General features: G+C 42.6%; 1 protein-coding gene across 1 annotated transcript in view; it reads right to left on the reverse strand.

The window, feature by feature from the left end:
• The window catches only part of SACM1L (SAC1 like phosphatidylinositide phosphatase), a 58,948-nt gene that overhangs the window by 26,902 nt on the left and 6,272 nt on the right, over positions 1-25,774 (reverse strand). Inside the window, exons 2-8 of the mRNA XM_045778415.2 lie at positions 15,434-15,531; positions 12,794-12,868; positions 11,228-11,355; positions 9,011-9,160; positions 6,492-6,551; positions 5,583-5,616; positions 172-273 (exon numbers count right to left, since the gene is read on the reverse strand). Coding sequence (XP_045634371.1) covers positions 172-273; positions 5,583-5,616; positions 6,492-6,551; positions 9,011-9,160; positions 11,228-11,355; positions 12,794-12,868; positions 15,434-15,531 — 647 coding nt within the window. The remainder of the gene's footprint in view (positions 1-171; positions 274-5,582; positions 5,617-6,491; positions 6,552-9,010; positions 9,161-11,227; positions 11,356-12,793; positions 12,869-15,433; positions 15,532-25,774) is intronic.

Raw genomic sequence — 25,774 nt, forward strand, 5'->3', positions numbered from 1 at the left:
AGGAAACCTACCTAATTATTACAGTGAAGCAGGAGATAAATATTTAGTGAGGCTATCAAATGATAAAGAGAACAAATACAATACAAAAGGTTACATTCACGTCACCATATGACAAAACATTAGTGATAGATAAAACCCAGTACTGAATCACGCTGACAAAATTAATCTTACCTCTTACATAATAGCGCACACCGGCTCTGAAACAACTCCTCCTCGAGATGAGAATCCAATCGAAGTATTTTCCATTAATAGAACACGAGTGCATAGTAATAACTTAGCTATGTTAAGAAAAATATAACATTTATAGAAATCCTAGGTATGATTTTCAGATTACATTTGAACCTATTTACCCTAGCAAGAATGACTCCATCTTTAAGAGAAAAATGAACCAAAAATATACAATCTCTTTGGGTTCTTCATGAATGTTCACAAGCTTTTAGTACTGTAATATTCAACTGTGAAGTTTGGTCAGGTCAGTAATCCTATAATGACATACAGACAGTATGTTTAAGTGATTCATTATGTTGTTTCTATTTTTAAAATATGATTTCCTTTCCCTGCTATCCTTAACCACTTTCTAGAAGTAAAATATTACCTATATCATCAAAAAACCCTGCTTAGAATGAAAAAGAAAAATGTAATGTAGTTTTGCCTTCAAATAAGAAATGGAAAAGGGGGGGTACTAGGCTACTGCAATTTAAAAAAACAAAAACAGGGGCGCCTGGGTGGCACAGCGGTTAAGCGTCTGCCTTCGGCTCAGGGCGTGATCCCGGCGTTATGGGATCGAGCCCCACATCAGGCTCCTCCACTGGGAGCCTCCTTCTTCCTCTCCCACTCCCCTGCTGTGTTCCCTCTCTCGCTGGCTGTCTCTATCTCTGTCAAATAAATAAATAAAATCTTTAAAAAAAAAAATAAAAAAAATAATAAAAAAAATAAAAAAACAAAACATACGTATAATGACAACTACAAATCCGCGGTAACAGTTGGTAAGCATATGAAGATTTACAGATCAAACTAAGGGTTATCCAGAAACAAATTCTGACTCTACTTTTTCCTTGAAACAGGAAAAGTGAAACTTGAATATGAAAAAAAAAAGTATCTCCCCCCAAAACTTTTCTTAATCTAAAACTATCTCCCTAACGACTGGTAACGGTATGCACTCTCCGCCTGCTCACTACCGCTCAGCAACGCAAAGGGCTCTGTTCCTGGGAACCCCAGGGCGCGGGCCTCTCCACCTCATCGCCAGGATGAAGGGTTGCAGAAGCCTCTGGAGATGGCGAATCTGTTACATTAAAACAATGTTATTAGGAAACATAACAAATAGAAAAGAATACACAATGTATCTAAATATTTACAAAAAGACCCATGTCTGGGAGCTATTGCTTATCCATTAAGATCCAGAATTTCCGACTGGGGAGAGAGAGATGGCTTCATGCTCTTTGTACATTACAAAGGCGATGCCGTTTACTAAACAGTATACTCAGAATTGGTTAAAATGGCCAATTGGTTAAAATGGCCAATTTCAGTTAAATATTGTCTGATCCTAACAAAAATCATAAATCTGCTCACACATCACCCCCACGCGCACCCCCAGCACTTTGAAGCACCCAGAGCGGTCGTCCCCCCACATCTAGCTTCCCTGCTGCCCTCCACGTGCAGACCGCTAGCCACGCAGTTCACCACTCCCTTGCTGGTCTTTTCTAGTTCTGCCACTGAGCAATCTGTTGGTTAGACTGAAGAGTGTACCTTTTTCACCTACAAGGAAATATACTGTGTCTGTCTTTTGGCTTGCTCTCTTTGTTCAGCAGTATGTGCCTGGGGTTCCCTCGCTGCTGGGGCTGGATTCTATTCCACCGCACGGATACTGGCTACACTGGTCTGTCCAGCCGACTGTCCAGCTTGTTTCCAGTTTTTGCTAGCAGAAAAGTGCCGCAAACAAACATTTTGGGGAAGTGGCTCCAAGCAGCGAGGACTGTTGGGCCAAGGAGTATACTCATCATCTGATTTTATTAGGAAATGCCAACCTCCTAAGAATTACTTTGACTTTTCATCTTGGCTGCTTGATATTGTAACAGAAAGGTTTCTTTCACTGTCTCGACGGCCTTATCTTTCTTCCTTCCTCATTTGTTTGGGTTTGTCCTATGCTTATCTTTTATATATAACATATTTTTCTTAACACAACTTGAATCATCCAGTATAGAGCATAACAGCACGATAAATTAAGTATCTCTGAACCTCTCATCCAACTTTAGTACAGTATCAAAACCCTGAATCTAATTATGTCACTTCCCCGTCCCGTCCAAGTGTCTTCTTGTCCAGAAGCAACAACTATTCTCAGGAAACCACACTCCTGCCTTTTTAATTTCACCACAGGCAACCACGACTTAAAAACATGTGGCCTGCTTATGTTTGAGTTTTATAAACAGCACCACATTCTTGACAAACATCAGCCCTTGTTTATTTCCACCAGTAAGTTCCTAAGATGCACGCTTGGCCTGCACGAGCCAGTAGGCCACTCCTTCTCAGGGCTGTGTGCCACCTGTGAGGACCACACCATGAGAGCCCTGACTCTTCTCTGATGGACCTCGTGGTGTCGGTTCCATCCAATGGTGGTGCTATGAACACTCTTGCAAACACCCGCTGGTATAAACATATTGGGCATGCACAGGGGAAGTTCTGGTAAATTCACAAGAGAATGCCAAATCATTTTCAAAATGATGGTACTGAGGGACACTAGCAATGTGAATTTCTAATGATTCATCCTTCTCTTTGACCTGGGATCATCACACTTAACGACTCATCCTGAACTCCCAATTCACTTTTCTCTAAAACCCACAGCACTAGAGAAAGAATCCAAAACAGTATTTATTCATTCGCCCATTACCTATTTTGGGCGAGGGCACAAAGATGAGTAAGATATGAGCCTGCCCTTAGAGAACTACGTATAGCACAGAAGACGAGTGACTGCTTTATGAATCATTTCCTCGGATTACAAGAGAAATACATACACACTTTAAAAAATCCAGAAAGCATGGAAGGAACAAGAAGAAAATAAAAATCATACAGCAGCCCATCACTGTCACTTTTACCATGTGAACCGATGTACTTCCGGTCTATCAATGAGTTACGCCCAGGACCACGTGCTCCCACTTGGATGCCTGTACCGCACTTCTCAGCCTCCAACACTCCTCCCTCATCCCACTCACCCAGCTGACATGGTTTCCTGGTCCTCCGTGGACGTAAAAGCCATCCCCGTGTGCTCTGCCACAGCTATCAACTGGCGTCCGCACATCCGGGTGTCTGCTTCCCTTCCCGGCGGCGGAGGACCTGGGCACTAGACTCCACCTGTCACACACTCCAGGACGTCACTCCAGCACGGGATTGTGCTCTCCCCTTCTGTGAAACCTCATCAGTCATATGCCCCATTTGGGAAGGAGAGTCAGGGGAGCGCATGCATAACCTCCCTCGCGAATGTTCACATTTCACCACCCAGCAGCGTGTCAGCTGACTACCCCGGGGCCTGCAAGCAGGCTCTTCATGTGCTGGCGGGACGCCACACTCACTTGGGTGGTTCCCCGCTTCCTCCCTGCCTTTTGCTGGTTCACCTGCATTTCTCCCATCCTTTCAGTTCACTCGCGCTGGTTCCCCCACTCTGTTCTCACTGAGGCCTACAATCTGTGGCTCCAGCCTCTGTTCACCATCTAGAACTCCCTTCAGACCACCTTCTTTCTCCAGGCCTTTTCTCGTCTCTAGATGCATTCCCTCCTTTGATGAGCTCATCGGCCTCGTGGCTCTAAATGCCATCTGTGCCCAGACGACTCTGAAGTTTATGTCTGCAACATGACCTTCCCTTGTAAACTCCCGCCCCATTACTCCATCTTTTTCGTGACATCTCGACTTGGAAGCTAGAGAAATCTCAAGCTTAGCGTGTCCCAGTGGAACTCTGGATACTGTGGCCTCACTCCCACCTCCAGACTCATCCGTGCGTCGATGGATGGCTTCCTTCCACTTACTCTGCCCAAAAACCTTAGATTCGTACTTAAACCCCCTTCTTTCATACCCCATGTGCAATTTCTCACAAAGTTCTGTAAGCTCTACCTTCAAGACGCATCTGGAACCTGACCATTTCCGCCACCATCACTGCTGCCATCCTGGCCTCTCGCACCTGAACTGCTGCGATGGCCTCTAATTGGTCCTTGCATCGTCCCATGCTCGCCTCTGGCGTGTTCTCCACACCGCTGTCAGAGTGAGCCTGTCTCATCATGCCCATCCTCCACTCGAATCCCAAGTTTCTCATCACAGTTACGGTACAGAGCCTATAAGGCCCTGCAGAACCCAGACCGGCCCCTTCCCCGAGGTGGCTCCCGCCTCTCCCATCCGCACACGAAGCCCGGGCAGGCTCCTGCCTCGAGGCCTCTGTTCTTGCTCACCTCTCTGTACATACATCAAACACTGAAACTCTGTTAACCGGAGGCTTACTTAAAGCTTTAGATTTAGAGCTAAATGAATGGATAAGCTGTTTCTAAAACCGCCTAAAAAAAGTGTTCTCATCTGCTATCATTGCTATTACTGTTCGTTCACAATCTCATTTTGGGAACAGACACACACACTCAAGCACACACAGCTGGCCCAAACCCCGTAAAGCACTACCTAAATTCACTGCTTATTTTAGTCTTAGGAGAACGTGGAAATATTCCAGGGTGGGGAGGGAGAGACAGAATAAACCAGAGCTTTTATCCCCATCGTTTCTTGTTTTTATTCTCCCACAGCCGTGAAAAATGTTTCCTCTGTACTTTTTTGCTTTTAACAAGAATAATTTAAAGAAATCATATTAACATAACGAACAAACAGATCACAGACTGTTTCTGTAACAAGCTTCTTGGGGGTACTTGATACAAAGACTGCCTCGGTTTCTGCACGGAGAGCATAGTGCTGGTTACAGGCGCTCACCGGCTACCTGTCCTTTATCGGCCGGCTCACTCTGCTTCCCTGTTTTCATTGTGATGCCTATGGTAAGTTTTTAAAATGAACTTACAATTAGACGGTGACTATTTATTCTGCATCTGTATAGACTTTTCCCCCTTTAAGCATTCCTCTTTGTGTACCATCTATTCCCATTTTTTTGTGGTTATTTCAAATGACAAATACGATTTTTAATTATAATTCTCCTCTCTACATTGCTTTTCGCCCTAGTTCCTGAATCTAACTATTTTAAGGGGAAGGGGAAGTTTTCATTTCACTAGTCAGGTTCAAACTACTCTTTGTTTAATGGTACAAAGTCTAACAAAGACAAAACACAGCCTGATGTTCCTTCTTTAAACCACCAGCCCCAGAACTCTTGAACAGAGAGAATAATTCAGTCTCAAGAATTCATTTAGGAAAAAAAAAAAAAAGGGAGGAGGTCATTTATAACCAGTATTCTAAGATTTTATATTAATGGGTTTGATTTTGTTATCAAGAACAATTTCTATTAATTCTAAAACACTCTCCTCATACGATCGAGACTGTCCCTACATCTGCCTCATACTCATACCGGACTAAAGACTGGCAGACAACGGGATTGTGATACTGTGAAAGGATACAGCCGTGTAATACAGGAAGCGCAAACCGATGGACCTGAAACGAAGACAGACAGGACGCTGAGGAATACATATGCTCTTCAAATAGAAAGGAGAGCGCATAAAACATGCTTGTACTATATAAAAATGTTTGTGTGTTATGGAAGTAACATACAAATACTACAAGGTATCAGGCTTGTGGGTAACTTATTTTTTTTAAATGTCTCTCACAGTCCCTTGTCTTTCCAATTAAGACCCAAGTTAAGCAATTTGGGCTGAAACGTTCGGGTTTTGGAACACTAATAAGACTGTGAGAAGCTGCCGACCGTCTGCCTCCCTCCCTGTCAGTCTCTGCCTACAGCAACCTCACTGCTCCAGGGAAAGGAGACACCCCTGCGAACTGCGTGCAGCTCAAACCACTCTTCCAAAAGAAGCGGAGCAAACGACGAGGAATAAAAACACTAGGCCAATCTACGTACCTAGATCCGAGACACTACGCTTCCCGGCTGGGCCTCCCTGTTCACCCCTCATTTGTACAAACTAAGGACAGAGAAGCTGACATCCGTGCGTGTCTCTCTTGGGTGACTAAAGACAAATAGAGAGCTCTGCATTTGCCCGGGGACCTCCTGGGGCCCCTCATTTCTCCACTACTGACCCACCAAGACCCCCTTCTCTCCTACTCACAGAAAGCAATGTATTTTTATGTAAGTATTTCTTCTTTTTTAAGGCTTCCATGCGAGAGCAGAGTAAAATAACTGGGCTTCTTCAAATCAGAACAATGTGAGGGGGCAGACCTATCACAGCTTATAAGTTATAAACTGAGTTAAATGAGAAGTAATCACCAAAATCCCTGGTGATTAGGCAGCCATTTTATATATGTATTCAATTCAAACTTGGACTGCAACAAATAAGGTTTTATTTAGTGTCCATTACCTCTGGCTGGGCAGAAAGTTCTCTTAGAAGATGACCATTCCATACAAACCGCTGATCTGCCTGAGAGAGAAGATTTAAAATTAATCAGATATCTCCCACCAACCTGAATTTCCACAAAACAAAAACTCGCAACAATCAATGTCTCCACCTGGTGGCTACACGCAGGTCTTCCCCTCAAATCCGACCCTCCTCCAGGTGTCCCATCCCACCGCTCAGGCCACAGCTGCAGGCCCAGGCAGAAACCTCGGAGTCCTCTGGGGTCTGTCTTTCCATTATCTGTAGTCAACTGCCAAATCCTAAATCTCCTTCCAAATCCGCCCCCTCTCCTACATCCCTGCTCCCACCGCCACGACCAGCACTCGACTCCAGCCTAACTACTAAGGCAGCTTTTCCTGCCTCAAGTCTTGGCCTTGCCCCTCCAGCCCACCCCTCCACACGCTGCCAGCGGGAGCTCTCCAGCGTGACCTGTCTCCTGTCCGCTGGGAATTCTTCACTGGCTCACTGCCGCCGGAAACACCTCTGCGTGGCCTAACCCGTGCTGGCATCCGGCAGCCCCTACAGTAGCTGCCTGATGGCATCTCTGGCCGCTCTGACTTTCAAACTACAGCTACAGGAGAAGTGCCCTCAACAACACGGGAGATGAACCGACTCTCTCCGTTCTCTTTACAGTAAACACACCGACTGCCACTCCCCATTCTTGGCCCCAGCTGAGAGTCCCGGAGCGGCCACAACCAGCCTTGAGGCACACCTCCAGCTCAGGTGTGGGCTCCCCATCGCCCGGAGCCAGCTGCACGGGTTGGTCGGCATTAGGTAACCAAACTCAATGTCCTACACGTCAAGGAGACAGGACTGAAAAACAAACTACTTTTTTTTTTTTAATAAAGCTGAACGATAACAGAATTTAAAGCGATTAAAGGTAAGCTGCTAGAACAACACTGCTGTTGGATCTGGAGGAGGAGAGGCAGTTCTAGAAGGTTAGAGAAACACAGTCAAAATCGACAGGATTCTGCCAACAGATCGCTCTGTGGGTGTCCAAACCTTTACAGACTCAAACTGGAAAGTGACGTGGATGTATTTAGGCAGGAATCAAGGTACCCAAAACAAAGAAAAGCTTATAGTTAGTCCTCTATCAAATCATCAACCAGTCAGTGTAGAATTTTATGTTTTAAGTCAGATAAAATGTCTAAGATATGTATAGTTCATTGGTCACCTTCACGATTTCCTATGTTACCTGACTCCTGATTAGCTGACAAATTCCCTTCCCAACGTGTGAGATCGCTGGCTCAGTTTCGCATTACACTGCCACCCTCTCTGCCCAGAACCCTCACTCTCCCACTGTCCCCTGGCCAAGACGGCCTATTCAGAATAGCATCCAGTCTCCACTCAAAAGCCCCTTCCTCTGTAAAGTCATCCCCAGCTCCCCCAGACCGAGTGAGACCCAAGTTTCCCTCGGGATCCCACCCCATTTTGGTACATAGCCCCCTGACAGCAACTGTCCCCTATTTTGTGACTGCCCAGACTTCTGCTTCCCCAGGAGACTGCAGGCTCCCACAAGGGGCCATTCTTTGCAGTCTGTGTCCCCGCTGGCTAGTACAGCGCCTGGTACACAGCAGGCATCTGAGAGACACCTGATAAACAAATGGGAGAATGCAGCATAGCAACTGCTTTTAAAAGCAACTGTCTCTGTAGTTAAAAGCCAAATTGCTTGATTGCTTAGCTTACATCTAAATTTACGTCCAAGCCTACATATAATTTTACTAGATTAGAGCATAAAATCTTAAAACAGCCAGTCAACTAAAATATTGATTTAGGTTGAACCATATGAAATTATCCTTTTTACTGGTCAAAAATGGTCAATTACTGGCATTTCATAGGGTCTTGCCTAACAAGTAACAGACAGCAACCTTTAAAACTCTGTCTGCCCCCTAAATACATCTAAGGTTTGTTACTGAAATATCCAGGCAGCAATTATCCAGGTTCCTGAACAGCAGGAATTTTAGGATGATATCATCTGAGACCTAGTTTTAAAGATACACTCATATGGGGGGAAGGTAAAATAACAAAAAAAACCCACCTTAAACAAATCAATATTTGTCAAGTCCTTACATCAGTAAGTTCTTACTTTTCCAGTTGCAGAAACTATAAATAACACCAGTGCAGAAAGAATACTGCCTGCTGGCACATACATTCATTTTATAAGGATAATTATGTTGTTAATGTTAATAACTGTCATACAACAGAACACCGAGAGCCAGGAAACTACCAGCATGTCTGTTCAGACTGGATTTCCGAATTCTCACACCACTGGTTCTCAATCCTGTCTGGGTCACACGTACACATTCTGGGATCCTGAACTCGCAATTGTGACGGAACTGAGATCATGGTGTGGTGTCAACCCCACACGTGTGTCTGACGTAGCCAGGACTGCTAAAAATCCATAAGTATTTTTATGGATGACACAGAGATAAGGCCCTCAAAAAAAAAAAAAAAGAGTAAAAATCACTGAAGATGAAGCTTACCCTTTCCAAGAGACTCATTTCTTGGAATTCTGGACTAGTGTTGGACAGCCGCTGCAAAGTATGGGTCAAATCATATGTCGTTGAGAAGTAAAATCCATCCACATTCAGGACATGGTTTATCATCGCTAGGAAAGTTTTATTATCTTGTAACTGTAAACAGAGGGGACGAAAACATCAGTCTGTTTCCTACTTGAAACGGAATCTGTCCAGATCTGTAAGTCGGCTGGCCCTGTTAAATACCACTGGCATAGGAATGACGGAGAGGAGATGCTCACCATTTCCCCAGGACCTAGGCCAGCTCCTGACCCATGGAGGAGGTTCAATCCACAGTGTGGGGTATTGTTACATTAACTGATGGGGCAGAACTCCTGCCCTTTGGTATCCCTCAGTTTTTGCTGTAATGGGCAGAAGTTATTTTAACAAAACATCACCACGTTAGGTGATGACCTCCCACATGCCAGACCTTTTAGAGACTCTCTTTCATCCTCACAACAAACCCTGCAGTTTAGTGTAATTGCTCTCATTTGACAAGTGAAAAACATAAAGTCACGAGAGGCCCAATAACACAGCGAGTAAATAACAAGGGAATAATACCATCCTCATTCCTATGAAACTTTACTGGGCTGGATGGGGATTAAATTCTTCTTTTACAATGCAAAGATTAAAAAGAAAAGCCCAGTAAAATAATACTTATCTTTATTTTCTGATAATAATTTTAGCTGGCCTTCCCAAGGAATACTGGGACATTTATTTTTATCCTTGCTTTAAGAAACAATGGATAATGTTTGGTAATGCTTAGTGATTATCAAATGATTAACATGTTAATCCATCTATTATAAATCTAAATTTTTAATTTGGGCTCAGATATATATAGATATATAGATAGATAGATATAGACATATCTATCTATATATATTTTTTAAGGACAAAAGGTACAAAGCAAAGCATATGCAGTGGGCAATGTTAAAATTAGTTGCATGGCCTGACAACCAAGTATAGTAATCAAGAAAAAACTGTTCAAGTAAATTTTACTGGGCTAGTAAATAAATACAACCATTTTTATTGCCTTAAATACCATGTCTTATAGTGGTGAATATATTGATCTATGGAGTATCTTTTCTACACCCTGGCCAAATGTCATATACCTTTCTTTTTTCCTTTTTTTAAAAGATATATTTATTTATTTAAGAGAGAAAGAGAGAGAGAGCACGAGCAAACTCCCTGCTGAGTGTGAGCCCAAGGCGGGGCTCGATCCCAGGACCCTGAGACTGTGACCTGAACCAAAGCCAAGAGTCAGATGCTCAACTGAGCCACCTGGGTGCCCCTAACTGTCCTATCATCCTTAGGCCTTATCCTTGGCACTCTCAAGGTCATGGAATACCCCAGAGAGCTCCTTTCCTGTGAAGTCTGTTGCTGACATTACTTCCTCTGGGACATCTTCAACCTTCTCATCACAACCACTGCGTCATGAACGTCGAGAAGTTCACCTTCACAAAGAGCCCTGGCTGCGCACCCAGAGCCCCGTGAAGGGCGAGGGCCGGCAATCCCAGGGTCAGCCAGCACGCCTCTACCCCACTCCTGTGCGATCCGCATTTCCCTTCTAGAGCTGCTGCTTTTGTTCCTTTGTGCTTCCAGCTCGCTGCACTAAGGCCTGACTTCATGTACCACGGTAACTGAGATTTAAACCACTTTGTGGGGGGACCACATTCCCTAATACCTGAAGCAGGGTAACTAAAAGCCGTGCGTACAGCAATCGTGCTAAAGGGGGGCTGCTGGGACATAAACATACAGGCTGCTGTTCACACATGGTAAACTCAAAGAAAGCTTCTTCTCCGGACAAAGAGGGAATGAACGGATTCCGTGGAACTTCAAACATATTTCGTATTTGACTTCTTTAGAAAAAGGATATGAAGTTAATTCTGGTTGTCGGACACAGGGGCTTTTTCTGTTTGTCCTTTTCTCTGCATACGAAATTTCAATACTTAAGAACTTGAGTCAGTTTTTATAAAAACAAACCAAGAACAATAAACTATATAAAGGACTTTTAGAAAGCATGTTTTCTGGTATACAGGTGTGCAGAGGAACCCTGCTCGCTGGGCTGTTGAAATCATTAGGCTTAAAAGAAATCCGTCCAACGTTCTTTGTCCCACTGCCCCCACCGCGGCCCCCACGGGACTACATCAGCTTCTGCGATGAGTAAGTGATTCCAGTTCTTACCTGAATATCAGTTAAGTGCAACATCGTTTTCTTATAAGAAAGGATGTCAAAATCTGTTGCTTTCCAGATTACGTGATTGAAAAATTCTCCTATTTTTGTCTTTTTGGTAATAACGAGCAGATAATTACCTGCAAAAAACAAAGCCACACACAACATAAATATAAAAGAGGCAACTCTACGGCCAACAGCAGCACTCCGTTATTCTTTAAGCCCCACAGGCCAGCAGTGTGAGACCGCACGTGCCGTACGGATAAAAGGCCCAGGACTTTTTTTTAAAGGAAATCTTAGGATTTATGAATAGAAAGAACAGCACATTATTTAGAAAAGTTCCTACTGAAAGGTCAAACCTTTTCTTAAAAAAAAAAAAAGCAAAAGCAGTGATCTTAGCAGATGAAGAGTAAAGCCCAGAAAACGCTTCTTTCTCTCTCCTGCCATCCCCAAGGCACACAGGCCTCTGCTAATGCATTTCCCAGCGTGTAGCTTAAACACCATGTGTCATGAGATCTGACCACTGCGGGAGAGGTAATGTCCCGTCTACACCATCCCTAGGGCCTCCATGTCCTGGTAAATGGTAGAGAAATGTGCTGGGGCAATATAACTGGTCACTGCAACGTCACAAAGATGAACAGTCCAGAATTAAGAAGGCATCACAGCACCATGAATAATACCCCAACCGTGATCCTGACCGCCGCCTCCTCCCAAATAAAACAGGGTAAGCCTTTAGCACTAAATTAATTCTTCAGCTCCACTCAAGGCTCTCCCCACAAGTGCCCTTCCTGGAAGTTGTCCTGTGTACCCCTCTCTCCCAGAACTTGTCACACCGCACTACAGTGATTTACTACTTAAATGCATCTCTCACTAGACTGTCAACTGCAGGAAAAAATGGGGGGGGGGCTGGCATCTTCTCTAACTCAGCATCTAACATGCTGCCTGATGATACAGGAATGTTTTTTAAGTTTAGTGAAATGAAATTTAGATAAACAAAATCACTTTCCTAACAACTCAGAAGCAGGTAACATTCTCTAACACGCACTAGGTCACATTCAACCTCAATACGGGGCTGACGGTACAGAGTGCTCTGGTCCATCAGTGCATTAAAATGTTCATTTAAATACTCTTCGAATGTATGAAGAAATGTCTAGTTGACTAGGGATTTCAACTCCAGTTGAAATGAAAGCAAGAACAAAACTTTATTCAACAGAACTTCAGGCTGATCGATTTAACCGCTTGTCATTTGGAGTATGTCACTTCTAGAAATTTAGTGACAAATATCTAACCTACAGATTTACTGCCTCAAGCACGACAGGAAGTATGCCTTCATCTTATACTGTGCCAATTTAATTAACTTCTTTGCCCATCTTTTTTTTTAGGAATTTATTTATTTGTCAGAGAGAGCGAGCCCACAAGCAGGGGGAGCGGCAGGCAGAGGGAGAAGCAGGCTCCGTGCTGAGCAAGGAGCCTGATGCGGGGCTCAATCCCAGGACCCAGGGACCATGACCTGAGCAGAAGGCAGACGTTTAACCGACTGACCACCCAGGCGTCCCATGCCCATCTTATTTTTCTTACCTGCCACCAGATGGATTGTGCCCAGTATACCAAATATTGGTCTTGTAACAGCTGAAGGAGGAATATCTTTCTTGACTTTAAAAGAAAAAAAAAAAAGAAAAAGAAAAATCACATAGAAAAAAGCTCACCAATATAAAAGCAGAGTTAGTTTGACTTCTGTAATTACTCCAAAATCAATATGCATGATTTGTTAGTTTGACTTCTGTAATTACTCCAAAATCAATATGCATGATTTGTTCTAAGAAAGCAATAGTCCTTCATTAGTGTTAGACCTGCATTTTGGCAAAATACAAAATAAAGATGTCCATGCGACATATCAAGACCTCTGCCTGTCTAGATAAGGTGCCCAAAGTAACGTGCTTCAGCATCCTCATCAAGTAAATCGTGGGATACTTCCATGGTCATTTTTCAACCAAATTTATTCAACCCCTTGCCAGAAGCTAAGTCCATGTCCATTTAAGAAAATTAGAAAGTTAATGGGGAGGAGGGTATAAATTTAATACCAACATGGAACTAATGGAATGCAAACAGAGACCTGCCCATCCACCTCTACAAATGTGGGAAGTAGAGGCAAGACCCAAGGGGCGAGGGAGAAAGGAAACGCAGGTGTGCAGGGAGGCACCACCATTAACCATGACTTTACCAAAAACACCCTTAATAATAAAAAAGTATCTTTGATTATAGGGTTCATTTCATAATTGTTAAACTTTAAGTCAACGTGTTTCACAAAACACATCTGTAGAACTCTAGGGATAATGCCCCAAAGTGGGGAAGGTAGGAGTCCCCATCAAATGAGCTGATTTTGCTACAGACATCGACATCACCTCTCTTCCCTCGCATGGGCCCGAGGAGGCCCCCAGGGGAACAAAGCTGCTCCACGGTTTCACTCACAGCTCCCAGATTTATGCGGCTCTACAAGTCTTCTTTCACAGTTTAATTACCATCCTAGAACTCATTTTGAAACAAGTCCTGTTTCTTAAAGGCAGTCCTGTTATTCTGAATAAAGTAATTTCGAATAAGGTCTGAAATTCACTTCTGTTTCTCTCAGTGATTCAATCTGCTCAGCAATGCTGTGCCCCAACTAACGAACATGACGAATGGAAAGGCAGTGCGGGGAAAAGCTTAGAGAAAATCCTGAAGACACCGAGATCATCTGATAAACTTATATGTACTATTTATTGATGGAGCTCTAAGTTACATTAATTGGAGTATAATAACAATAAAACTGATAATTCCTAAGAACACATTAATTTTTCATGGAAGGAAAAAAAAATCCCTCTTTCCCTGGCAATGGTCTGCATTCCCAATGGCAAAAAAAAAAAAAAAAAAAAACCTAGCAGAGCAACTGTGAGTGAGTCAGCCTCTTATCACCACTGGCTTTGGGTCAAAGTATCTCTTCATGTGTCTACTAATGACTACTTGGTATCCTTTTTACATCCAAACTATTGGTGACCTTTAGCACTGTCACCTCTAATGGGTCTGCAATCTCTACTTACAAATAAATGTCACTGAAATTTCAAAAATAATTGAAAACACACCCATGCTAAAGCTTTTACAAGACACTAGGTTGTACCAACACGGTCTAAAGAAGTAGTGTTACTAGACTTCAGAAGTGCCCTAACATTGGTTAAAACCAATTGGCTATTTTGAGAGAGCAGCCACCAACCAACAGAAACAGGAAATGCCAAATTATCAAACTAAAACAGACCTCTAATTCCATTTGGGCAAAGGAAAACTATATACGGTACTTGCCAGAATAACCAGATAACTAAGAAAATAGAAATGTATAGCCATCCCCTTCTTATACTTTACTATCCTATTCAAAATATTTTCATATTTCGCTTTATCTATTCAAAGGATATTTACATTTACTGAATTTCTACTCTGTGGTTACTCAAACACGATACTTAAAAATACAGAGAACTCTGTCTAGAGGTGAATATTTAAACACATGAAATATGAAATTCTAAATGTGATATCATGTGGTACATTAATTTATCACTAAAATTATTTCACATTTAATGAGAAATCAGTGTTCCATATGATTGGGGAAAAAAATTGTTTTTCACACCCCAGCGAAGCAAAACCAAAATATAACTGGAGAGACAGACAAGATATTGATAGACAAAGCTTAGGAACATTATTTGCCTACAACACAAGTTTTAGTCAGTGATACGTATGTGTGTGTGTGTGTGTGTGTGTATACATGTAATTTTCATTTATTAAATTATCCTCAGAGTCATGAATATTTTCAAAAACAAAAGCAGCCATTAAAATTCCATACACTTAATGCTCAAACAACTCTCTCATCCTCAAATACCTTAAGTCTTACAGCTAGAAAGGAACTGACCTCAACAAAACCAATCCTGTTAAAGTACAGATAAAGGAAGAAATAAAGAAATAACTATGTTTTTAAGTCCTGACAAATAGCAAAAATTTCAAGATCATTCCTCCTTTTCAGAAAAAAGGAGGAAGCATAAAATGAACGCATAAGAATCAAATGAGGTGGCAGGAATTCAAATTTTGTAGGACGATACTCAGCCGCACACGGCTATACCCCCGATCCGTTTATTTTAATTACGGCAACTGCGGGAGAGTCTCTCGTGGCCGCTTCTCCGCCCGCCCCCCGCTGAGAAATACCTGACAGGGTAACTTCTGTGGACACGCGGTCGATGACAAGCACGTCATCCGCTCCATCATCGCAAGCTTCCACATAAAATTTTTCAGGTGTGACGTGCCTAAGAAGAAATGAAAAACTATAAATAACCAAGCAGATGAAACGCAGGTTTCTAAAAAAAGAAAGAAAGAAAGAAAAACCTATTTATTGTACCAGCCTCAGCAGTGCTTAAATCTGACATCAAATTGATTTCCCAACTACTATGAATAGATGTTTTTGCTGTCCTGACGCCTTCGCGGCAACTGTTTTCACTATTTTATGCTCACAAGGTTTGCTGTTAAAACCAGTGTGACTTACACAAGAAAATCATAATAAATTAACTAATTACGTTCGACGAGGTGCAGAATGTAGCAAGCCCACTAGTCAGGAACCCCGCCTATAGGACCAGGCTACCTGTGCTGCGGGAACTTATTAGGCAAGTTACCCATCCTCTCTGTTCTTCAGTTCCCTTATTCGTAAAATAGGGGACAGATCAGACATGAAACAGCACTGTCCTGAGGATAAAATGAGCTCATCTTTGATAGGCACTCAGAATAACATCTGAGTAAGCAAGATATACTAGCTAAAAATACTAAAAAATACATTTTAAATCAAACGCTTTCAGGAAATTGTTTAAAATAAACTACTTTAGGGGCGCCTGGGTGGCTCAGTTGTTAAGCCTCTGCCCTCAGCTCAGGGCATGATCCCAGAATCCTGGGATCGAGCCCTGCATCGGGCTCCTCTGCTGGGAGCCTGCTTCTTCCTCTCCCACTCCCCCTGCTTGTGTTCCCTCTCTTGCTGGCTGTCAAACAAATAAATAAAATGTTTTAAAAAAATAAAATAAAATACACTATTTTAACATTTGGGCATTTTTGTTTATGTTGTTAGAATGCCATAGAAAAAATGAGGATAAAAAAAACCTTCTCATTCTGCAAAATAAGAAATAAAGGGGGTAAAATCAGGGTTGGAGCTGCTTCCAGCTAGAGACAGTATGAATAAAGGTCCTGTGCACATTCTTGTACAAGTCTCGGGCGGACATACCCCTTTTCTCCTGGGTGACTACCTGGAGGTGGAATGGCCGGATCGCATGGGAGTTGAACGTTTAACTTGTACAGAGCGGGGGAGAGGGCGGGGTTGCTGGCACAAGGAAACTTTCCAGGGTGACGGAAGCGTTCAATATCTTGAGACTGGTGATGGTTTTGTGGGTATAAAAATACGTCAAGATGTGTAAAACTACTACACTTGAAATATGTGGCGTTTACTGTCTGCCCAAATATACCTCCAATAAAGCTATTTTTTTTTAAAGTGAGAGGTCCTGAAACCAACTAATAAAGCAAATTTGCAGACAACCTACTCATTAGGGTAGTTATCTCTAGTCTTAGATCATGAAAACAAAACAAAACCAAACCAACATGTCAGTCCTTGTCTGCAGATGTTGTGTGCAAGCATAAATTGCTAAGAGTGAGTCAATAAATTTACTGGAAGCTAACCATGTGTGAAGCATTACACAAGCATTAGGGACTGGGACGTAGGGGAGAGATGAAAAATAACAAAGAGGAAAAAAATTTCAATAAAAAACAGACCTCAAAAACAAGACTTCTTTATAAACTATAAAAGCTTTCAAAGAAAAGTGCTGTCTCCAAAGCGGAAGCCATTCTGCGCAGACGCAGCCCAGATGCCCCAGGGCATTCTTCTAGGCTTGAACAGGCTCAGCACCTGAAAGAGTACCCGTGGCTGGTGCTCTATCAGAACATCCTGTCCCACCTCTGATGTCTGAAGAAACTCCAGGAGTTCTTTTCAAAAGGTTCAAATGAATAACAAAGAATCTCTCCTCTGTTCTCTTGCTTCTAAAATCATGATTACAGCATTGCTAAGGAGCAGTCCATTACCCACGGGGCTTCAGTGTTAAGTCAACTCCCAAAGACTTGTTCTAGGCCCAGTAGCGCCAAAGAAACCACTCAGAATCACGGTCAATCAACAAACACATGGAGGCCTTGCTTAGATGGAAAATTACAACTGATGGTTAGGGTTTGAAGCCGACCGCCAAGAAAGAATTCTTGAGATGTCTTTGGTGCAAAAAGGTGGTTTTATTAAAGCACGGAGACAGGACCCCTAGGCAGAAAGAGGGGCACTGGGGTTGTGAGGAGTGGCCCATGATACACTTTCAAGTTGGGAGGGGGTTAGGGAGAGTGTAAGTCTCCCAGGTATTTTGGCAACAGGTTCCAGGATCCCAAGGGGGCTAGCTATTGCTGGGAAAGGTATGAGACCTCAGGCATGAGACCCTTCAGATGTGTATTGGTGGGTCATATGCTTGGAGGATGATTGCCAACATGTATCTTGGGGGGGGAAGGGTAGAGATAAAGGGCCACATTCAGGCAAGAGGCTTGGAACCTGAGCAAGGCAAAGGGGCTCACATCGACCACCAAGCTGAAAGCAGAGGCAATGCAACAGGTTTATTAAACGACCCACCGTGAAATAGCCATCGGGCCTTACTAACCAGCGAGCTACTTACAACCAGGCAGTGATGTCCCCATGGTCCCTCACTCCACCCTCACCCCTGCCTTGTGGCAAACAGCCTCTCCTCTGCTGTCCTGTCCGCAGCTTCCCTGAGGTGTATTCAGTAAACTTCTATCTCTTTTGTTCCGCCTTGTGTGAATTCTTCCACTGTCCCCCACTGCCAGCCCCCACCTGATGGGTATACCCCACAATCTCAGCCCTTTATTAAGCCTGGGGATGAAAATGCTTAACCCTAACTACCTCACAGACAACGGGTATTAAATGAGCATTTATGAAGGACTTTTGCAAAGAATAACAGGTCTGCCTCATAGGTGTGGTAACTCTTTCTCATTGACAAAAACATTCTTTAACAGAGAAGAAGGGAGAAAAGTTGCAAATTTTCAAGACAGGACGAGAAAAGTTATTTAATTTAATTCACGCTTTAAAGAAATAATACAATGGAAGGAAGGTTCTGATATCTTTGCCACATGGACCACCTCTGAACAATGTGGTGTTGATAGGAAGATACTGGAATCAAACTATATATATCTTCTAAATATATATCCCCAAAGATCAAGACCACATAAAACAGAGCTCTGATTTATCAAAACAAATATTCCAGAATAATACAGAATGTGAATAAAAATTATGAATGAATGTCTTTCTTGATTTATTTGTAAATATGACTCTATAACAAGAAAAAAATTTTTGGTACAAAAGACAATGTTAGTTTTAAGAAACCAGGATGAAATACTGGTCATACCTTGCTACTTCTTCCAGCACTCATTTTTACTTTGCATAGTTAAAAGTTTGAACAATTAGGGGCACCTGAGTGGCTCAGGCGGTTAAGCGTCTGCCTTCGGTTCAGGTCATGATCCCAGGGTTCTGGGACTGAGCCCCGCATCGGGCTCCCTGCTCAGCTCAGTGTCTGCTTCTCCCTCTCTCTGCTCACGCTGTCTCTCTCAAATAAACAAATATTTTTTTAAATATTTAAAGATAAGAGTTTGAACAATTAAACCACAGAGAGAATATGCTAGAAATTAAAGTGTATCATAGAAGTAACTGTGGTAGACCGCATTCTAAAGATGTCTCCCCAAGACTCCCATCTCCTGATTACTCATTCAACCCAGGCACTGCCCTGCGGATGGAATTAAGGTTACGAATGAACTGACCTTAAAACAGGAATAGTTTGGGTAGTCGGGCTGGGCCCAATGGAATCACAGGAGCCCATAAAAGCAGAAAGAGGAAAGAAGAGCCAGTCAGAGGTACAGCAGAAGGGGAATGAGAAATTTCGGGCATAAGACGGATTTGATAAGCTGCTGACGGCTCCTGAGATGTTGGGGCCACATGCAAGGACAGGAGAGAGGTTTCTAGAATCTAAGAGTGGCCCCATGGCTGACAGCCAGCAAGGAAACAGGGACCTCAGTCCCACAACCACAGGAACTGTATTTGGCCAACACCCTGAATGAGCTTGTAAGAGGACTCTTCCCCCAGCGTCCCGTGGAGAAGGCAGCCCTGCTGATACCCTGATTTCAGCCCACTGAGACCCGTGTTGGACTTCTGACCTGCAGAAGCGCTACGATAATACAGCTGTCTTGTTCTAAGCCCCTCAGTTTATGGTCATCTGGTACAGAAGCAACAGAAAACTACCTGTGATCAAATCCCCTGAGAATGAACTACCTTCACACTAATCCCTCGCCAAAACCCAATCCACAGTTACAGTATCTTCCCGACACTAAGCAATGAGATGCTTCCCTCAATGGAATTTTTTGATACCTGGTGTTTGGGGCTCTAAGTGATAAAACTTTTTTAAACCACTTTTAATGGAAAAGTCTGTAATTTAAATGTTATTAAACCAATGCCTCTCCTCATTAATCTCGATATAAGGAACCATGTTTTCTTGACTGACTAGGGTCTATCCTGAACACACCAGTCTCTGTGCCATCCCATGAAAAGATGATGGTGTCTTCAAATTCTAGTAATAGAGCATGCTGGAGAGGTTATAGCTTTTTAAACTCTTACAGTGCTGGTTTGAAGCTCAGCCCCATGAGTCCCGGAACAAACCAACGAACTTCTGGGCTCAGCTCTCTCCATGAGAGATGGGTGGCAGAACACATGCGACATGTCCAGCATCAAGAAGAGACTCTGAGAAATGGCGGCATTATTACTTTACTGAATGACCTCAGACCACTGTGGGTTCTATTTTTTAACTCCTGTGCTGTTTTCAGTCTCTTGAGTCTCTCCTACTCAAGTGTTTCAGTTTTACATCTCAAACAAGGCCTGAGGAGGGCGACACAATTGTGACCACCGTGTGAAGTCCCTGGGTGTTACTGTATCTATGTTCTTATCTTGCTCAGGGGCCTATGCTCCTCTCCGTCCATAGCTGTATTTGGGGGGACAGAGTTGGCACAATTCTCCACATGAATGGTGTTCACTTCTTTAATAACCCATGTTACTTTTCATACCAAAAGATGACTAATCAACATACAATCTCAGAAATCAAATTCCTCCACTTTTTAATACAACGCACAAAACACAGAGCTTGCAGCTCAACAAAGAGCCGACAGAAAAAAGCACATTGTTTTCCCTCAGTGGCTCACCCTCTTACACTTTATCGCTTTTTTTTTTTTTTGAAGATTTTATTTATTTGAGAGAGAGTGAGCGAGCACATAAGCACGGGGAGGGGCAGAGGGAGAGGGAGAAGCAGACTCCCTGCTGACCAGGGAGCCCCACATGGGGCTTGATCCCAGGACCCTGGGACCTGAACCAAAAGGAGACACCCAACCGACTGAGCCTCCCAGGAGCCCCAACTACCTTTATCTATACAAATGCATTTAAGCTTCTCACTTGCAAAACTTCTATAATGAAAATAAATTATTTGAATGAAATCAATCAACTGAAAAGTCACACTTGCTTCCATACACAAGTTGTGGTGTGTATCCTAACAGATAGCTTTCAGGTACTGATAAAGTATTCATTGTAAAATCCAGTGTTTATAAGAGTAGAAAAGTCTGATATTAATATTTACATATATATAACTTTATATAAAGTTATATAAGATGTGCACATATATATCCTTTCGAAAATATATATGGAACGGGGGTGCCTGGCTGGCTCAGTTGGTAGAGCATGCAACTCTTGATCTCAGGGTCATGAGTTTGAGCCCCATATTGGGTATAGAGATTACTTTAAAAAATAAAAGGTTAGGGGCACCTGGGTGGCTCAGTCATTTAAGCTTCTGACTCTTGATTTCAGCTCAGGTCATGATCTCTCAAGGTTGTGAGATCGAACCCCACGTCAGGCTAGGCGCTGAGCATGGACCCTGCTTAAGATTCTCCCTCCCTTTCTCTCTCCCTCTTCCACTGCCCCTAACCGCCTCTCTACCCCTACCTACTCTCTCTCTAAACATAAAATAAAATAAACAAAAGTTTTAAAATACCTATGAAATAAAAAGTATCCTTATTATAAGCAATTAAAGTTTTTCCCTATTTGGCATTTAAACTTAAAACTGATGTGGAAAGGTGTGGGAACACTGATAAAATACATACATCTTGGATTAAGACTTTTAATCATATACAAAAAAAGTAGAGAGCTATAAAACTAAGCCTTTACTAATTGTCACATTCCTGAGATCACAAAACTAGTGACTTCACTAAGTCCTTAGAGTCTTGAAAATTATGAAGTTAGAAACTGAAATTTCTTTTATAAGAAGATGAAAAATACCATCTATAACACTTCTAGTATAGACAGACACATTTGACATGAGAAGATCAACAAATTAAAATTTTAACTGAAGTAGAATGAAATGAATTTCCAAGAGTGAACACCATCCATTAAAAAAAGCCCTGATACTCTTTCGGAACATGGAATCTGGGGTACCGGTACCAACAGGTGGGTGCAGCGCATGGGGCAGCCACTGGCCATTCTAATGCAGGCTTAGACGAGGGACAGTACTTGGAAATGGGCTAACTCACTAAGTCACCACAGAGACTCATCGCCAGTAGGGTGAGAGGGTAGGGTGAGAGCCAACAAAGCAAGCAGATTCCAGCAGCAGAATGCTGAAAAGCCTCCAGAACCAGAAGGAAAAGGTAATAAGGACTGGGGTACAAGTGAGGTGGCTCACAGTCTGTGTAAGCTGCTCAGATCCCCACCCAAACCTACGCAGGCACCTGTCCTACTGACCCTGGGATTTAATGCTTAGAACAGTTCAACAGAAGATGCTCTCTGGCCTCCAGACATCAGGCACAGCTGAGGACCGGGGTGAGAGAGCCAAGTGTAGCCGGGAGACAAAGGTCTACTTAGAGACTGGAAAACTCATTCAACCCTCTTCCTCTGCCAGATTCCCAGAATGCTGGCAGCCCAGCTCACATATCCCTCTCCCTGAGCCTCACAGGAGTTTCAAATAGTGTCTCTGAAGAAACTTGTTGTCCTGAAAGCGACTGCTGACCTTTAGCACCCCCCCCAACACGAAAGAGTTGAGTTCCTGTGCAATCACTCTACAGCGAAGGCCACCAACTGGTAAGTCCTGACCCACAAGCAGACCCTCCAATCAATTTTTAGTGCCTCCTTCTTCAACATGAAATGACAAGCAAGGATCACCAGATACTAGGAAAGGTTCCATCACATAAAAAAGAGTCCAAAACAAACAGAAAAATAACTCTGGATAAACAAACTATGCCGAGAACGGACTACAACCTCAAAACACATTTATAATTGATGGCCTCAGAGACAAGACATTGCATTCACGAAATAAGAACAAGAAAAGCACACTCAGAAAGCAAGAATATATTCTCGGACTGAGAGCAGAAATAGTTACTTGGCCATTCAACAGGAAGACTGGAAGAACCCTCCATGAGAACAGAATAAAAAGATAAGAGCTGTAAAACAGGAAAGCACAGGAAGGAAGTGGGGGGAGTAGGGGAAAGGGGGAAGGAGCAGGGGAGGGAGGGGGATAGAGAGAGGAGACTGATCCAGGATATTCAACATAAATTTAGCAGGAATTCCAAAAGAGCACAAAAGAAAAAAGGAAAGAAACAGTTCAAAGAAACAGTGAAAAACAAGAACAAGAACAGAAAACACACACACACACACACACACACACACACACACACACACACACACAGAGGCGCATCAAGCATTAAACTTCAAAACACCATACAAAGACAATCCTAAAGTTTCCAGAAAAAAATAAAAATAAGAGAGAAAGAAGCCTTGAAATGTTCAACAGTCACACTACTGGATTGCCCAGCAACAACACACTGCACGATTCAACAGCAGGTCTTTAAAATTCTACGGATAATAATTTCTAACTGAGAATTCTATACTTAACCACACTATCAAACAAGTGTGAGGACAGAATGAAAACACCTTCAGATGTACGACATCTCAAAAGATACCTTTCTTAGAAAGAAGGAAAAGTCTGTTTCACCAAAATGGAATAAATCAAGAGGTAGACTGAGAATCCAAAACAGAACAGAGGTGAAAGAAATTTTCCTGACGAAGATATTGTCCGGGGCCCCAGCTATGCGACAGGCCTAAAGAAAACCCAGTACGGATTAAAGCAGGGGGTACGGGGCTCCCAGAAGTAAATCTCAGAGAAGAAAATAAATTCATAGTTACCCAACATGTTTGAGAGGAATTTTCCTGCTATCACAGAGAATGAAGATTCATTTAGCAACAGGCACATTTTTTTTTAAGTCATGCAAATAAAAAGAAACAAGGCACTTTTCAGTTCCAGGAAAAGCAAAACATTTTATGAGGAAATATACACTGATTCACTTGAACCATATCTACGTGAGCACAGCCACGTGAACACTGAATATCTTACTATAAATATAATGAGAGGAGAAGGGAGGAAAAGAGGGAGATGTATAAAAACCAAATTCTCATCCTCAGAAGTAGGAAGTCATCAGATAACTAAAACAAAAAAATTCAGGAAACAGCAGTACAAGCATGCTGTTCAGAAATGTGGAGTTAACGGGGCATCTGGCTGGCTCAGTGGTTGGAGGCCTATGACTCTAGATCTCAGGTTGTAAGTTCAAGCCCCACGCCGGGTACAGAGATGACTTAAAAAATAAAATCTTTAAAACAAAAAGAAAGGAAAGAAAGAAAGAAATGTGGAGTAAAATACCAGAAGAAGTTGCTTAAAAAGTTGAAAGTCGATGTCCCTAGACAGTGGGAATCAGGAGTGCAGAACCGTACTCTCTTTTATTATAAGCTCTGTGTACTGCTGACTTTTAAACCATATACGGGTATTATATTAAAATAAAAATAAGTTTTAAAAATGTGCTAAGGGGCGCCTGGGTGGTTCAGTCAGTTAAGCGTCTTCTTTCAGCTCAGGTCAAGATTTCAGGGTCCAGGGATCGGCCTGGCTCAGTGGGGAGTCTACTTCTCTTTCCCCCTAACCCCGTGCTCTCTCACTCACTCTCTCTAATAAACAAACAAAAACTTTTATAAATAAATAATGTGTTAAAATAACAGAAACAAAAATAAGCGTAATCATGGAATCGGAGTTCTAGCCCAACAAAGGCTCTAGGACAGGTGTTGGATCTTGCCTCTCAGAGAGATGCTGCTAGAATCAGAGTTGCCGGTGCTGCCACCAGCCCATTCTGATAACACTATTGAAAACAGCTTAAGAACCAGAGCAGTGAAGACACAAGAGTGACTGCCAGCTAATCAACATTTCTAAGAAGAGTCTTGCTAAGCGATGACTCAGAATCCCACTAAGGATCACAGCAGGTGTCATCTCAACTCAGAGACAGCTACACATCCCTTTGCTGTCTTCCTCTCCCCACCACTCTTTAATCGCCCGTAATACTGACCTGAAGTATATACACTTTATCCAGTAAATTGTATTCTGTAAGTTTTACGCTCCCCAGGTTTCCTTTCAAAAGCTAGTGAAATTAACGTCAGCTCTCTAGCACTTACCATCAGAAACACTAGAGTAAACCACCCAGTGGTGTAACTGTTGCTGGGGTGCATGGTCTTACTGTTACTTTTGTTTGGGGAGCTTCACCAAATAGCCTACCAGGTCTCTGTAGACAAGGACTCTGCTTATCCATTCTCCTTGGTCTTTCTCACCCAAGAAGACAGAGGAAGCTCAGTAACTATTCTTAGAAAATATAACATAGTCAGCAAATATCTACATTAAGTTGGGTTTTTCTATGGCCCTTAACTAATGTTTTCTTTGGCTCAGAGACAGAGTAAAAAGGATTTAAAAACTGTTTTCCTTTCTCCTAGCTAATGAAAGATCTTGGTGGGTCAAATGTTAACTGGATTGGAAGGTATGGTGTAACTAAACAGAGGACAAGGAGGGAACAGCAGTGGTTCTCTGATTAGAAAGCCTACAGAGTGTCACTGGTGCCAATTTCCGCCTGGAGCTTTTCAAAATTAACCAGTCAACAGGCTGTACTGAATTCTCAACATAAGAAATACATGGAAGCCAAGACAGAAGCCTCAACGATAATCAAAAATCGGGGAGAAAATCCTTTCTCTATAGCCAATGAATGGCCCTTAATTGCTATAAAGTCTCTCATTTTATTAAACTCTCTCACATTACTTTCTTTATGAAATAGATTTTAGAGGTTAAGACAAGGAGGTTCCATCCAAGAAGATTATCTGGTCATTAACTATGCTGTTGATATCAATCTCTGAAGTTCAAAGTAATACTGGACAGTAAAAAGAGCTCTGGTCCTGTGTAAGCTATCTGGAGAGGTTGTCTGAATCCAACAGGCATGAACCATGAACTCCAACGGACAAGACTACTGCCCCATTTCTCTCAACCCTGGATTCTGCTTTCTGTTAAGAGGACACATATTCTGGAATAGCAG

The sequence above is a fragment of the Ursus americanus genome, chromosome 14 (assembly GCF_024610735.1).
Source record: "Ursus americanus isolate L20-20 chromosome 14, mUrsAme1.1.p, whole genome shotgun sequence".
Lineage (NCBI taxonomy): Eukaryota > Metazoa > Chordata > Mammalia > Carnivora > Ursidae > Ursus > Ursus americanus.